Source organism: Miniopterus schreibersii (genome assembly GCF_964146895.1).
Source record: "Miniopterus schreibersii genome assembly, chromosome: 11".
NCBI classification, from domain to species: Eukaryota; Metazoa; Chordata; class Mammalia; order Chiroptera; family Miniopteridae; genus Miniopterus; species Miniopterus schreibersii.
The window spans coordinates 28,400,857-28,414,680 of record NC_138111.1 but is presented as its reverse complement, the minus strand read 5'-3'; the positions used below and the strand labels follow the sequence as shown (position 1 = coordinate 28,414,680).

The following is a 13,824-nucleotide window of genomic DNA, read 5'->3' as shown; positions in this document are numbered from 1 at the left end:
TCCTCTTCTTTTTCTTTTTTTAATATATCTTTATTGATTTAAGGAAGAGGAAGGGAAAGGGAGAGAGAGATAGAAACATCGATGATGAGAGAGAATCATTGCCTCCTGCAGGCCCCCTACTGGGGATCCAGCCTGCAACTGGGACATGTGCCCCAACCAGGAATTGAACCGTGATCTCCTGGTTCATGGGTCGTTGCTCAACCACTGAGCCACGCAGACCAGGCGCTTTCCTCCTTTTTTGCCTCCAGATGCTTCCTACCTGGTATTGTACATATTTTGCGCTCAACCACTGAGCCACGCAGACCGGGCGATTTCCTCTTTTTTTGCCTCCAGATACTTCCTACCTGGTATTGTACATATTTTGCGCATTATAGTATTCCTGGTACCTACCACAACCTGGCATAAAATAGATCCTCAATAGCCCTGGCCGGTGTTGCTCAGTGGTTGAAATGTAGGCCCTCGCACTGAAGGGTCACAGGTTCAATTCCTGGTCAAGGGCATGTACCTCGGTTGCATGTTCGATCCCCAGCCCAGTCCAGGCTCATGCAGGAGGCAATTAATCGATGTGTGTCTCTCACATTGATGTTTCTCTCTCTCCCCTTCCCTCCCTCCACTCTCTCTAAAAATCAATAGAAAAAATATGCTCAGATGAGAATTAACAACAAACACAAACAAAATAGATCCTCAATAAATATTTGATGAAATGATAAACAAATAAATTAATTAAACCCAAGCCCTCTGGCAGAAAGGCCAGAGGTTCTACTTTGCACATAAGACCCTTCCAGGAGCCCTTCTGCAGAGTTTCTGCTGGTCTCATTGACCCTGCATACCTCAAGGCATCCCTACAAGTCCCTCGCTTTCCTGGCTAGGGCCCAAATCCTGGAACAGCCGAGAGCTTAGTCATTTTCTGTGCATCCCCTGGCAGCCAGGTCTGCTGTGGCTTCTCTCTCACCAGGTATCCCTGGGCTTAGAAGCTGTACCCTGAGACTGGGGACCCCAGCCTAGACTGGCCACTGCCTTACGCAGAAGCTCCATACAAGTCACCTGTATTTGAGACTCAGCCTCCTGCTCTGTAGAGTGTCAGAGAGGATGGACCCATTGACTCCAGAGGCTAAGGTGGACCTGACTCTCTGGCTGCCTAGGATTCTAAACTTCTATGAGACAGACAGTGCTACCAGTTGGAAATGAAGAGTTTTCTTTAATTCTGCTGTTCTCTCATTCAGCAAGTATTTGTAAGCAGCTACCATCTGCCCTGCCCAGAGACTGGGACTCTCAGGCACATTCTTTAAACTTCCTACTTCCTGACCACTTACTCTGAAATCTGGGTTGTGACCTCAAAACCTAAAGGCTTCCCAACCCCACATCCTGACCCCTGTGGCCCCATTTCTTTTTCCTCTGTTTCTGCGCTCCCGCCCCACACTTCCAGCCTGTCAGACTTATTGCATAGATGTGTGGCTTCTGGCAACACATGAGTAGGAGTGTATCCAGGCGTGAGCGCTGCATGCGGATGTATGCATTCAGTGTGCGTGCACTGAGAATGTCGATGTGTGTGTGACCGTAAGAGTGCATGGCAGTGGAGGACATGGAGTGCAGGTGTGCATGTCAGAGTGGGAATATGGAAGTGCGAGAGTGTACATGCATGTACATAAGTGTGCTTGAGCATCTGAGTGTGTGGATGAGTGTGAGACAATGTCAGAGTAGGAGTATGCCCGTATGAGTGTAGAGCTCGTGAGTGGCTATGGGTGTGTCAGTGAGTGTGTAACTGCGTTTGTGAGTGTGCACACACAACACACACACGTCCTTCAGTCACAGCAGAGACACCCTCACGTGTATGTGGGCACACATGCACCTCCAAGGGCCAAAGGTGACTCAAGCTGTAAACCCTCAGTCTGATAAAAGGAAGACTTTGTCCACAGGCCAGGGTCATCTCCACTCTCCACACCTGACATGGAACTGGGATCCCCGGCTAAAGGCTGCCTCTAGCAGGAAAGAGCTCCCCCAGACAGCCTGCAGCCTACCTCCGCCAGGCCAGGCCGCCTTTTCCTCTCCTTCAACCTAGTTCCGGCCAGGCCCTATCAGTGACCCTGAGCTGAAAGGCAAAGAATGACGGGGGTGGGCAGGACATTCCAGGTGCCTCCTCAGCTATGGGGGGCGTCTCCATGGAGATGAGCGGTGGACCATGTCCAGATGATTATCGGGGCTCCCAGAGTCCTCTCTCCCCTTGCCCAGCCTCTCCCAGCCAAGCCTCCTTGGCTCAGCGCAGTGAGGAAGCCTGGCAAAAGCCATCACTCTTCACAGGGCCTCTGAGAAGCTAGTCGAGGTGACTGAATCTGGTGTGGGGATTCATTCCCAGAGAGCTCTGGAGATGGGGAAACATAACACTCACCCCTTCTCCATGACACATCATATCTCACTCTGACCTAAAGGTATGACCACGAGAGTCAAAGGAGAAGACCCCAGGTAAGGTTAGTCAGTTTTCAGCCCGCACATAACCTCACCCCACAGGTAACCTCGGCTGTCCCATAAGAACCCCCATTAGTGCTTTGCCCCCCCAGGCCTCCTATGTTTCGGCCATCCGCAAGGATCAGATGGGGGGAACAAGACCCTCTCCCTGCTCCCAAAGCTGCTGGAACTCCCAGTGTGTTGGTGAGAACAGGAAAAGGACTCCAGAGTTATCGTAATTATCTAGGTTTCTGCCCATTCTTGAGCTGAAGCAGAAGGACAGGGAGACCTGCGGAAGGTCTTCCTAATAAGGCTGTGAAACAAGATTAGCAAACACAGATTGGGACTGTGCTTCTGCCTTCGATCTCCTGGAAATGACTCTCTCCTGACTCCATATACACCACCCTCTAAATCCTTTAATGATTTCCATGACTAGTCTCAACCTACACAGGGAGCTCACAGGAAGCATAATAATAGTAATAATAATAATAATATTCTATATTCTATATTCTATAGCACATCCTGGGAGGGCTTCACTGAAAAGAGCTATGGAGGGACTGTTTATAGAGGTGGGGGCAGGTCACGGTACCAAGGGATGGCCTGGGAACTAACAGGCAGCCACTTCCCTCAGCCAGAGGAGGCAAGAGGAGAGTACAGTGTACTGTACTGGAACACTGTAGAGCCCTGGAAAGGGCATCAATATCCTGCCCTTTTTCCCCACCCCCATGCCCACCCCCATCCCGCCAGTACTCCCACCCTCTCTACCCTCTGATTTCCTAACTGTGCCTGCCTCCTACTTGCCAATCCCAACCAGAAGCCAGAGACCCAGGCGATACAGCCAATAGATATTAGCTTCCTGGGGCACAGAGCAGGCTGGGGATTGGATCTGGGGAAAATGGAGACTCTACATGCCTAAGGTCCCATGGTTGGGAAGGGCTGGTTTGGAACAAAGGTGATCTGGACCCAACATATATTCCCTGAGATGTTGCAAAGTGCTGTCTGGGAAAGGGGTTGAGGGGAGCCAGTTTGGGGACAGAAGACTGGATTCTAGTCCAAGCTCTACTGCACTGCTCTGTGACTGAATAAGACTCTGGACCTCAGTTTCCCCATTACACGAAGAGGAGGTGTGGGTGCCACTCTGGGACAGCCAAGGTGCCCAGACCAGGCAGAGCCTGTGTTCCCACTGCCACCCTCTCTCTTACCTCAAATAACCTGGCACCAAAGGCTGAGGCCCCAATGTGGAGACTTGGAGTCCATGAGAAAGCCATCCCAGATGCTGGGCAGACACACCCGCTCCTCTGCCCTGCTTAGGACTCAGAGATGTTCCAGGTAAACTACTTCAGTCTCCCTGAGGGCCCCAGCGCCTAGGTCTCCTCCCTTTGCACTGCCAGCATTCCCTGGCCCACAGCTCAGAACCCCACCCCAGGACTCCTCCCAATGAAGAGGTACAGGGCCCTACCTAGGCCAGCACCTTCACAGACCCTTCATCGGGGCATCAAGGGCATCTCTGACCACTGAGATCTCTATTCTGGTAGACTATTCTCCTCTCTCCCCTTCCCACCCCACCCAACTCTACTCCACCCATGTTTCCCCAAGCCTGGGGGGCCCCACCCAGATTTTCAGACAAACAAAATCAAGGAGAAAGAGTTAGCAAGGAGGAGGGAGCTTATTACCAGAAATTAAGGAGGAGGCATGCCCTGGGGTTAGATGAGAGGGATTGGGCGGGGGTGGGGGGGGTGGGGGGTGGTGTCACTCCTAGGTACATGCAGAGATGGGCTCCAAGGTATACAAGACGTTCCCTTGTAAGTACACAAAGAAAGACCCAGACACAAAGAGTCAGGTAGTGACAAAGATGGAGACAGGGACTTGGTGGTCCAGAGGCACAGACCCACAGACATACTGAGAGAAAGACAGACACACTCAGAAGCCCTGGGAAGTGCACACTTGTATGTGTGCACAAGGAAACGGGAACCAAGTTCAGGGTTCAGGGAGACTAATTTCAATCCAAACAGGTAGGTCAGAACTTTAAGGACACATGGGCTCCTCCAAAGTGGGCTGTGGAAAGCACTCAGCTCTGGAAGAAGGGACAGAGATGAGGTATAGGTTTTGCCTACCCTCCCACAGGGTGATTCTCCTTCCAAATCCACCTTGGAAAATAGATTAAGATACTTTTCCTAAAGAAGGTGAAGAGATTTCTTTCTAGAACTTGCTATCAGCCAGAACAGCTAGCCAGAGGCATAGCCTGGAAGTGTGTGGGGAGGTGAGAAGTTTTCCTCCAGCCCCTGGCACACACTACTACTTATCTCAGGTCCTTACCAGACCCTGCTCTGCCTCACTGCTCCTGGCCAAGCCTTGCCTTTCTCATACCAGCTGACCCTCCATCCAACACGTTCCCTTGGCTGTGTGCTGCTCTGCCTTCCACACCTGTGTGTGTGGCCCCCTCTTATGTCTCCCTTTAATCTTACTCCAAAAGCCTCCTCTAGTCAGGGCACAACAAGCCATCCCCCCACTCTTCTCCCCCCGCTCACCCTCACCCCCAGGAAATTCAGAGTCCGTGAAAGGAATCTGATGCAGAAGACGATGTTGAATTCAATGACCTCTAAATACAGCTGTCAGCATCTCCCCTTCACCACCACCACCCTTCCCCAGCTCCGCAGGAAGAACCATGAGGTAAGGTGGCATTGACTATTTATCATCCACTGGTAATCGTGCTAAGTCTTTTTCATGAATTCTCTTCCATTACTTCCTCCTCTCAATATCCCCTAATTCACAGATGAGGAAACTGAGGTTCAGGGCAAGAAATGACCACCACCAGGTCACACAACTAGAGAGAAGCTAAGCTGGGCCTGGAATACAGGTTTGACTTTCTTTAACCACTGCACCAGAAGGCAACCCACCACCCCCTGGGCTGACTGGTCAAGGTCAACAGCAGGATTTGAGAGGAAAGGATGATGGAAGGGCATGGGGCATGCTGGGGAGACAGCAGGGCGGGACACTAAAGGTGGCTGGAATGAAACGCTGAAGCCACATTCCCCTCCCAAGGCTTGCCCTTCCTCCCCCAGGGCCTGGGAAGGGGATACTCCCTCTGGCATGCTTCCCTCCAACATTCCATACACTCCTCCTGGGAGCTGGAGACAAAGAGGAGGTAGAGACCTGAGAAGGAACCCCCTTCTCCCACCCCCACCCCCAGTACTAGCTGTGTGACCCTGCATTTGCCACCCACCCTCTCTGAGCTATGGTCTCCTCATCTGTGAAATGGCTGGGGAGCAAGAGCTGGTTTAGCTTCTAAAACCCACAGTTCTCCTGCCAGACACAAGGATCTTCTGGCACCCATGGGGTTAACTCTGCAGGAGGGCTTGGGTTGGGGCCACCTTCCCTTTTATTCATAGTGAAATTTGAGGAGGATTGGGTAAGGAAGGAGAAGGTAAGAAGGGGCATGTGATCATCTAACAGAGCTTTCTGGGCTCAGGTGTGCCAAACCCCTTGCCTTCCTGTGCAGTCAGAGTGCCAGAGTCACTCAGTCCAACCCCAGCCTTATAGGACTCAGGTGTGCCTCAGACTGAAGAACTGAAATGGAGCAGGAGACAGATGAATGCAGCTGTGGTCTCTGGGCTTGAACAACTGACTATAGAAGATAATGGAGGAGTGGGGATGGCTTCCTGGAGGAGGAGGCATTAGAGCAGCAGGTCAGGAGGGTTTTACTGAGTGGACACTTTGGAGCAAAGGTCCAAGAATAGGAAGGCACAGGAGCACACAGAGTAGTCTGGGGTGGATGGAGCATTGTGAGGGCATGGGTAGGGCCAGGGGCCAGGTCTTGGAGGGCCTGAATGCAGAATGGGAAGTTTTGGATTGTCTCTGGACAGTGGGGAAAGCCGTGGAAAGAGGCCCACTTTCAGCAGGGGTTTTAGAACCATCTGTCTGGTTGCTGCAATAGATTCACTGGGGCAGGCCTAGAGGCACGGAAGCTGCTAAGGAGCTATGACCAAGCTTTGGGTGGATTTTTGTTTTTAAAGCTTTGGGTGGATTTTGATGGAGTCTGAACAGCTACAAGCTGTAGAGGACAATATAGGCTCCCAGTGATTGGATTCCACTGGTAACAGGGAGCTCATTATTTCCTGGGTAATGGGGCAGCTCTGCCTGGGAGAAAGTTCTTCCCTAAGCCAGGCTCAAGTCTGTCTTCCTGGGGTGATGGGGGAGTGCAGGGATCAGAAAGGAGATGCCATTCACTGTGCCAGGGCTCCCAGGAAGATGGAAGCTTGGGGAAAAGTGAGAACGCTGAGTTCAAGCTGAGATGAAGAGCCTCCCCGAAGAGCCTCTCTGACCTGTCTGTGTGCCCCCTTCCCCAGGGTACCCTGGCCAGATTAAACCCTTAGCTGGGCAACCTGGGTATCTGTGGCCAGATACACTGAAGCTCTTTAACTGGCCCCAGGAAAACAGCGGAACAAGCAGAGAAATATTGATACAATTGGCAGTTTTAGGCATATATTTTATTGTTTTTTATAAAAGGCAAAAGTACACATGTTGAATGGAGGATTAAAAGAGTGAAGACCCTATTTAGAATAGAGTCTCCAACCCCCATGCCTAGAACTATAACATCTGCTATATTAAAAAAACACACACACAAAACCCCAGCAAATATGAAACTTATGACCTGGACTTCACCCCACCCCCTCATGCCTACATTATGGCAAAACACATATTCAGCACTTATATACAGTCAAAGGTCCACACCTGGGCTGTGGGCCCCCCCCCCCAGCCCTACTCACATTCCCATCGTACCTACCCCAAAGCCCCTGCTTGGAAGACAGGGCAGACACACACGTACTCAGAAACACATATGTCTGGACTCTTCTCCACCTGGAGCCCCTAAAACATGCAGGCCCCGGCACTTTCCTCACTCACAGATGGACACATCCCCATCCCCCTTCCCTTAGACTCCCCCCACAGCTAAAATCCTTTCCACTGGACCCCTTGCCCTGAATATCTGGGAAAACACAAACACACACACACACTCTCACATACCCGCTGCCCATTCCCTCCATTTGGGAGACAGAGGGTTATGTTGGCCCTATTCCCTGTCCCATCACAGTTTAAGGACAGTGGCCTAAAGTCTTATTTGGGCAGGGTCTGGTGGAAAATCCTGGAGGGGCTGTCCAGTTAGGTAGGGGCAGACAAGGAGCTTCTTAGCCTGGGAGGGGGGCTAAGAAGGGGGCTTCTAGGGAGCAGGCCCTGCACAGTCAGTGGATGCTCCAAGGAGAGGGGCAGGGGGGATGGCCCCTGCCCGCTCAGAGCTGCTCCTTGTGCTTCACGTGGGCCAGCTTCACGTTCTCCTGCTCAGTGGAGGGTGGAGGCTGCTCCAAGTGGCAGCCAATCATGACCTGGTACACGATGACTCCCGCAACGGAGCCCAGGAGCGGGGAGACGATGGGCACCCACCACCATTGGCGGCCGGTCCTGGGGGACAAGACATGTATTTAGGGGCAGGTGGGACAAGCAGAGGGAAGGCAAGGTGAGGCTGGCTGGGTGGGGATGGCACTCACGTGAACACTTCTGAGCCCCAGCCAGCGAGGGCAGTGAAGAGGCGGGGGCCGAAGTCCCGGGCAGGGTTGACAGCGTAGCCGGAGTTGAAGCCCATGGAGGTGCCAATGACCAGAACCACCAGGCCCACGGTGAAGGCCTCCAGGCCACGGGGGACCGGGTTGTTGTAGGGGTCCACAATGGCCAGCACACACACGATGAGGGAGGCTGTGCCGATGAACTGTCGAGTAGGGAGGACAGGGTGAGGAGTAGCCCCAACCCCACCCTCTGGTTCCTCCTTTGGATCTCTGGCTTCCCTCCAGCTTTTAGTCTTGTCACCTCCCAGATTCTGCACTCTAGGACAGTGCTGCTAGAATTTTTTCAGGGATAAGGATCCTCTGGGGAGCTGATTAAACATAAATAAATAACTGCCATTCTGATTCTGATGTAGGTGTCCCCACATATAGAGAAATGCTGCTTTAGACAAGGAGTCCTGTTCCCCAGCTAGCCCATCAGCAACCCAGGACAGCCTGGTTCCCCTCCTAGTGTTCCCTTCACATGTCCCCAGTCCATACCTGGTCGAAGAAGCCATTGACCATGTCCAAGTGTCCCGAAGGATAGGTGGCAAAGATGCCAGCTGTGCCGTTGGGGCCTGAGACTATAAGCTCATTGTTGGCGAAGGCCCAGATTGCATCTAGTGACAGATTAAACCTCAAGTGGGTGAGGGCAGAGGCCTGAGCCCAGTTTCTCCTCTCTGGCTGGGCCCACCCTCCCAGAGGTCATGGGTAAGTAGAATCACTGCTGTTTACTCAGGAGCCGGAGGCGGTGGGGTGGGTGGGGTGAGTGGGGTGAGGGCCTGAGACACTATTGTTGCCCAACTCGTTTATTTCCCCTGCGCCTTGCACCCTGGGCCTGGTGTGTGAATGAGTGAGTCATGAGCCAGGGGCCTGGGCAGGCCCCAGCTGTCTGTTATGAAAAGGCCTGATGCCAACAGGTCCCAAATAGAAGGAGGGGGTAGTGGAGGAAGGTAATGCTTACCATAGTACAACCCAAAAACGATTCCAGCACCCAGGAAGGCTCCCAGTGTCTGAGCCAGGGCATAGACGGGCAGCTTGATCCAGGGCTCTCTCGCCAGGAAGCACATGGCAAAGGTCACAGCAGGGTTCAGGTGGGCCCCTGCACAGATGGGAAATGGGACATATTAGCCATAGCCTGCCATAGTGGGGAGGCCAGGATTCCACACCACTTTCATATTCCCCGTCTCTGGCCCGGGGGAGCAGGGATGCAGAGAAGGGTTTCTTGTACCAAATGGCAAGTTGGACTGTGTAGCAGGCCAACTCTGCTAATCTCTGATTCCAAGGTGAGAGTCAAAGGTTCTAAGTATCAAGTTCCTTCTCCACTCTCCTCTTCAAAGGGCTCAGAGCTCAGGCCATAGCTATACCATGGCCTTGGGAATGTCCTCCTACCCCATGGGAACATCCCCCCACTGGAGACAGTGGGACCCCTTGTGAGAATACTGTTGAGGAGTGATGACTGAGAGTAGAGTAAGGCCTTACCGGAGACCTGGCCAGCAATGAGGATGCCCAGAGTGACGGCAAAGCCAAAGGCCAGGTTGATAGTAAGGAAACCACCATGGGTGCCCCGGCTGAGCACGACCTGGGCCACAGAGCCACAGCCAAACATCTGTGTCAGGAAACAGAACAAAGTAGTGAGAGTGAGGCCCAGAAACTCTCACTTCAGAAGCAAGAGTGAATCCAGCAACCTCTGCCTGCCCCCATCAGGAGGACTGAAGGCAGGTCCTAGAATTCAACCAAAAAGGCCTCCTGCTGCAATTGCACTCTGAAAAGCAGCAGACATGCCCTTCCTCTCCCAGTGCCCCACTCTAACATAACAGGTCCCCACGGAAGCACAGTCTGCAACTGGGAGCCCTAAAGATGACTGAACCATCTTCATTGATTTATCTTGACTCTCAACAGGAGTGGGGTGGAAGGGAACAGCTTTTGCCTTAGCAGTTTCTCCCCAGCCCTTCGGGCCTGGCCCACAGGGGTAGGGAGGCTCTTGCTCATCTCCCACCTGCAATTGCCTCTCTTTTAGCACCAAAGAGGAGTTGTGGGGGGGAAGCACAAAGCAATAGGGAGGAGGCCAGAAGTTAGGTTGAAACCACTTCTCCTGAATCTGGGATGTCAGAGCCCCTCCCCATGCCCCTGGCTCTCCTCAGAGCCCCTCTCAGCACCCTCGCCCTCCTTGACCTGTCCCAGTCCCAGAGCCTCCTCTCTCTACCAGCCCTGACCTCTCTGCCCCCAGTGGACCAAGGTCTCCACTCAGATTTGGGGGTCCTAAAGACAATGACAAGTGGCTCCTCTCACTAGCCCCATTCTGGGCCCCACGGCAGTGGCAATGGGGAGGTTAGTTCTAAGCTTTCTGCCAGAGATAGAGGGATTCAAGAGGACTAAAGTCCCTGATGTCCTACAAGGGCAGAATGTCCTGTATGTCTATTTCCCTTGTCCAGATGTAAAAATGCTTCTGTACCAGCTGTAAAGAGCCCCCAGAGTATCCCCCAAAGCTGTTCCAGCTTCTGACCAGATCTCCTCTTTCACCTTCCCATAACTAAAGGTTTTACATCTACCTAGAAAGCAATTTCCAAGACCTATGCTAAAGGTCCTTGTCAATTCTGATGGGTCAGTATCCTGTTGTACTGGGTTGTTAGGCACTTTCCCTCAGAAAGACCAAGAGATAGTGGGGAAGCCAGCGGCAATGATGCAGGGCAAAGGTGTGCAGGCAGGTGAGAGCAAAGATCAGATTGTGAGTGTGTGGGGGTAGGCGGAGGGACAGGCACGTGTGGGTCTGGGGAACCCTGCTGGGCTTGGCCAGCCCTGGTCTCAGTTCCTTGCTAGTCTGAGGCCCAAACCTGGCTCCATCCCAGGAGGTCTTGGAGTGAGAAGCTGTCAGAGCCAGTTCTACCACCTTGGGGCTAATCTTCCTCTTCCTTACCCCTCCTTCTCCCTCGTGCCCCTTCCTTATGAGCTACCCCAGAGAAAGGGGCTTCCCTTGACCTAAAGCCATCCGCAATTCTACTACTACAGGTTCTAGGTCCCCAACCAACAGAGGCATGCAGGCAAGCTCTCATCCACCACTCAGGGGTCTCCCAAGCCTGGCTCTTTCTCAGGCTGCCCGAGAGGTTCTACTTTTCACTGACACCCAAGGCTTCACACTCACCTGAGCTTGAAACCCTCCTTCCTAGGGCTCAGAGCTAGACCAACTCCTCCTCTGTGGGGGAGGTGAACTGAGACTTGGGAGGGGACCGGGAAGCCCCTCAGTGAATGTGGAAGACAACTTCCCCATCCCAGCTGCTCTCAAATGGGGAAATGTGGGGAGAGGGCTGGATCATAAATCAGATAGGGCCCTGACTGGGTAATTCAGTTGGTTAGAGCGTCATCCTGATACGCCAAGGTTTCGGGTTTGATCCCTGGTCAGGGCACATGCAAGAATCAACCAGTGAATGCATAAATAAGTGGAACATGAATCGATGTTTTTCTCTCTCTCTCTCAAATCAATCAATAAAAATTTAAAAATAAATAAACAGACAAATAAATAAATAAATCACATAGGGAGTGGGGGACACAAGGCTCTGGGGCAGGAGGATGATATGCACCTGCCCCACTCCCTTCTTGGCACAGGAGAGAGAAGGTCTGGGGATGACCAGTAGGGCCACTAGTCTTGTGAGGGGCTATGGATAAAATGCCCCCCTGGTTTCCTTTCCCCCCTTCCTGTTTCCAGAGGTGAGTCTCAGCTCTCCTCTTCCCATGGTGTCTGTTTCATCACCATCACCCATTTGGGGTGGGCCACCCCAGCCCTACTTGCCTCTAGTTAAGCCTCCAAGTCTACAGGGGGCTGGCAGGTCTGTGTTACCTAGGGCTGGGGCTGGGGCTGGGGCGGGAACGGAAGTAAACCACTCACTACAATGGAGCAACTAAACCCAGAAGTAACTAAGGGGGAAAACAGGTGTAACCACATGAGTGGCTGAAAATCAGAGTAACTAAGACAGGAAATGGAGACTGTTAACTGCTGTGTCTGCCAGACCCAAAAAGTGCAAACAGAGTCACCCAGGAACAACCCAGGGACAAAACTGGCCTAACCAAGGAGTAGCTGGGGCTGGGGAGTAACTCAGGCAGGGGAAGGGTCCCACTCAGAGAACCCACAGAGTAACTCAGAGTGCTTCCGCGCAGAAGCCCACAGCATCTGTCTCGGTAACTGACAGGGCCTGGGATTCACTCAGCAGGAGGGGAGCAACTTTAGTGATACCACTTTCTCAGTGCCGGGAGCCCACAGCCTTTCACAGCCTCCTATCTCCAGGATCCTCCTTTCCTCTAGATCTGCTGTTTGCACCCTGTGGGCCTCCGCCCTCTGCCCCCACCCGTGGCAAACTGTCCTCATGTCATGGGAACTTTTGGACTTTCTGAGGCTTAATTATTCATTAGGGGCCAGACATCAGAAGCCAAATAACCTAATAGGGGCCCATTTGCCTCTGCCCCCACTGTCTCCTGCGCTGGACTCTGAGAACTTGGGGAGCCATGAGAGCCTTGAGAAGGGGCTAGAGGTCCCCAAACTGCTGGGGGAGCCCTCTGGCTGCCCGCGGCCTGTGGGCTGGGTCACGGTGGGAGGTTAGAGGATCAAAGCTGTCCCTGGGGAGCGACAGCTCTTACAGATCGGGTAAAAGCTGTGGGGGAAGAGCACTGTGGAAGGGGTCAAGGTGGGGATCAGAGCTGGGAGAGGGGTCGGGGCTGTCTTGTAAAGCACAGCCCTCCGGCGAACAGGATTAGGGAATGTAGGGGCTGGAGACAGAAGGGGTTCCCCGGCTCCCCCCACTCACCACGAGGATGAGGGTTCCCAGGCACTCGGCCAGCGCCTGGCGAAGCAGCCGGTAGCGGATGTGGAGCATCTCCCCGCAGCGGGCCACCAGCTCCTTCTGTCGGCCCATGTCGGGAGGCAGGTAGCGGCTGGGCGGGCGGGCGAGCGGAGCGCGGAGCGAGGGCGCGGGCGCGGCGGCGGTGCCCGGCCGCCGGGCGCCCTTTATAGGAGCTGGAAGCCCGGGTCCCGCCCCGCCCACGGCCCCGCCCGCTCCGTCCCGCTCCGCGCCCGCGGAGCCCCGGGCCCGCCAGGAGTGGCGGCCGCCCCCACACTTCGCCTGGGGAGGTTAGTGGGGACGCTGGGCTGGGGAAGCTAATGAGGAAGGTGGGTGAACGTGGGTGTGAGGTGCCTTAAGAGTGGGCTTGGCCCCGGAGAGCACCTAGGGGTGGATGTGTCTTGGAGGCGGACAGCCGGTGGTGGGGCATAGGCATGTGCGGGACATGGCTGGGGAGAACGGAGCTGCCAGGGAGACCTCCTTGGCCTGTGACCCTGAGCTTTGCTGTCATCCCCACCGTGGCGAAGGTGAGCGGAGACATGTCAGAAAGGAAAGGACCTGGCCCCGGATCTACAGGATGGCTGGACCCAGGATGTCCTCTAGTCAGGAGGCTGGAGGGAGGAGGCTGTGGGCCCCTATGTCCTGTCCAAACCCAGGTGGACACACAGAACACGTGATGAATTCCAGCCAGAGTGCATGGGCCTTTGCTGCTTGTGCTGTGAGTACTTCACGTGTTGCATGTCCTGACCAGCTCTGTCCACAGCTGTGTCCACACATGACATCTGTCTTGTGTGCCTGATCACACTTGCTGGGCATTTCACATGGCTGTGCACATCCTGTCAGATATGGCCGAGTTAACTGAAGTTGTCACACATGTACCTGAGTGCATTTTGCACATGGCTCCAGAGACTGAACTGAAATTGTCCTGACATGTCACATGCCACATTTTTGCCAGTAGAATA

General features: G+C 53.7%; 1 protein-coding gene across 1 annotated transcript; it reads right to left on the bottom strand.

Moving 5' to 3' along the window:
- Nucleotides 1–6,909: 6,909 nt before the first annotated feature.
- AQP3 (aquaporin 3 (Gill blood group)) lies at nt 6,910–12,997 on the bottom strand. The gene is made up of 6 exons (XM_081151155.1): nt 12,830–12,997; nt 9,516–9,642; nt 8,998–9,135; nt 8,535–8,653; nt 7,983–8,200; nt 6,910–7,896 (listed from the first exon to the last, which is right to left on the bottom strand). The coding sequence occupies exons 1-6, from the start codon at nt 12,935–12,937 to the stop codon at nt 7,728–7,730; spliced, it is 879 nt and encodes a 292-aa protein (XP_081007281.1). The 5' UTR covers nt 12,938–12,997; the 3' UTR covers nt 6,910–7,727.
- Nucleotides 12,998–13,824: the final 827 nt, after the last annotated feature.